We start from the raw sequence: 1,936 nt of genomic DNA, 5'->3' as shown, positions 1-1,936 counted from the left end.
GAAAGAACCTCGATTTTGGAGAGCCAGAAAAACTGTGAAAAGTACCAGCTAGCCGGAACTACGCCTAGTGGAAACACAACCAAAAACGCTTAAAATGCGCTCCGCGCTTTAGTGGAAATGCACCATTAGAGAATATCAGGATAATCTGATGTAGAGTTTCAAAATAAAAGACCTTTGAAGTCTCATATGAGCTATCGTCCCGCTGTTTTAAGATAAGAATAAAACAAAAACTCTCCAGTATCAAAGACTTATTTCACTTCAGGGTGATAGCAGGACACCCCATCTAGTCACTCAGATACAACCAGGACAATCTGATGTAGAGTTTCAAAATAAAAGACCATTGAATTCTCATATATGAGCTATCATCCCTCTGTTTTTAGATAAGAATAAAACAAAAACTCTCCAGTATCAAAGACTTATTTGGTCTTAAGATGAATAGCTTTGTAAAGATGTTTTGTTTTGGTTCTGTTTGTTTGTTTTTCAGCAGTACTGAACAAACTCAATTTTCATGAAACTTGGGTGAAGCATGGGCCAAAGAAGAAGCAATTTAAAAAAAAGTTTAAGATTGAAATATAAAACATTTGGCCTTTGTGGAATGTGGATTTCTTCACTCTCTGTGTTTTTTAATCAATGTATTTATAATACTAATGTAATGGCAAACAAACTGATTGTGTTTATATGTGTATACTTGTATTTATAAATAAAAAAAGTACAGGTTCTACCCTTCTGGGGAAGCTTGGCAGCATTGTTTCAGTTTCAGCTGGTCTGAGCCAATAATGATGACCTCACCCAACATTTAAGTTTAATTTCATTTCTGTGAAACCAAACCAAACAGGAGTCAGTTTAATTCACATCGACTATAATTTTGACAAATATCTATGTAATAATACAATGTTTAATGAATGCCTTGTTTATATATCTGTTTCTGTATTTAAAAGGTCCACATTTTAGTTTTTGTAAGAATTTCTGCCATTTATGTCAGACAAAAAACAACACAAGAACCTATTAAATTTGGTCGGAACACCCTAAACATAAAAAATCCACTTGTTTCTTTTGCAGATATACCTAGTTATATTTTGCTACATTATGTTTCAGCATTTCGGTCAACATGACTTTTAAAAGATAAGAGATCTCTTCTGGTAACTGGTGTCTCTCATGCTGCCTTCCTGTCTTATTGGCAGGCTCGTAAATTAGATAACTTACATCATTGTTTCTATTAGATTGTCTTTTGCTTGCTTTGTTGGAAAATAAATGACAAATTGAAGCTAGTTACAAACTTAGTTAACGTGCTAGACTTTTTAAGCAAGCCTAGTACTTAATATGCAACACCCGCAGAAAGAGAAGCAAAAATGCATATTTACTATTGTGATGCTGATACCTCCGACAGCAATTGAAGGTAACATCAGAGGGGATAAATTGCAGGCGCAAATGCTGCAGACAGAGTACAGGTTGAGACTACATGATGGTGCAGCTGTACTGTTGGGGAGACAGCTCCAGTGGACAGTTCGGTCCACAGACAGCCCTCAGCCCGGTGTCCTGGTCTGTCCCCGGGGTTATCACTGACATCTGCTGCGGGGACCAGCACACTTTACTGCTCAACGGGGAGGGCGGCGTGTTGTCATGTGGAAACAACTCTCAGGGACAACTTGGACGAAAGAACCGTAAAGATGGGAGAACAACAGGTAGGCTGCAAAATCTCGACATAACAAGAAATAGCCATGTAGTAGCCCATAAAATAATAAAAACTTAGACAGTTAGTACTTTAGTAAAAACGTGAAGTGTTTTTTTTATCATGAAATGTTTTATCTAAATTGAATATATTTTGAGGATATATGATGAGGAATATCTGATGGTTCTTCGTCTTTCAAGGCAATTACATTTACTTTATCTTGTGTTTGGGTTATCTTATGAGCCTGCATCGAAATCCATAAATGAA

The 1,936-nt window shown here is 36.5% G+C and overlaps 1 protein-coding gene across 1 annotated transcript in view; it reads left to right on the top strand.

The window, feature by feature from the left end:
- Positions 1-1,348: 1,348 nt before the first annotated feature.
- The window catches only part of LOC104945133 (probable E3 ubiquitin-protein ligase HERC3), a 3,999-nt gene continuing 3,411 nt past the window's right edge, over positions 1,349-1,936 (top strand). Inside the window, exon 1 of the mRNA XM_010770762.1 lies at positions 1,349-1,682. Coding sequence (XP_010769064.1) covers positions 1,460-1,682 — 223 coding nt within the window. The 5' untranslated portion in view covers positions 1,349-1,459. The remainder of the gene's footprint in view (positions 1,683-1,936) is intronic.

Source organism: Notothenia coriiceps, unplaced genomic scaffold (assembly GCF_000735185.1).
Source record: "Notothenia coriiceps isolate Sejong01 unplaced genomic scaffold, NC01 NC01_scaffold00009193, whole genome shotgun sequence".
Lineage (NCBI taxonomy): Eukaryota > Metazoa > Chordata > Actinopteri > Perciformes > Nototheniidae > Notothenia > Notothenia coriiceps.
Note: the sequence above shows the minus strand (reverse complement) of the source record. Positions and strands in the feature narration are given on the sequence as shown.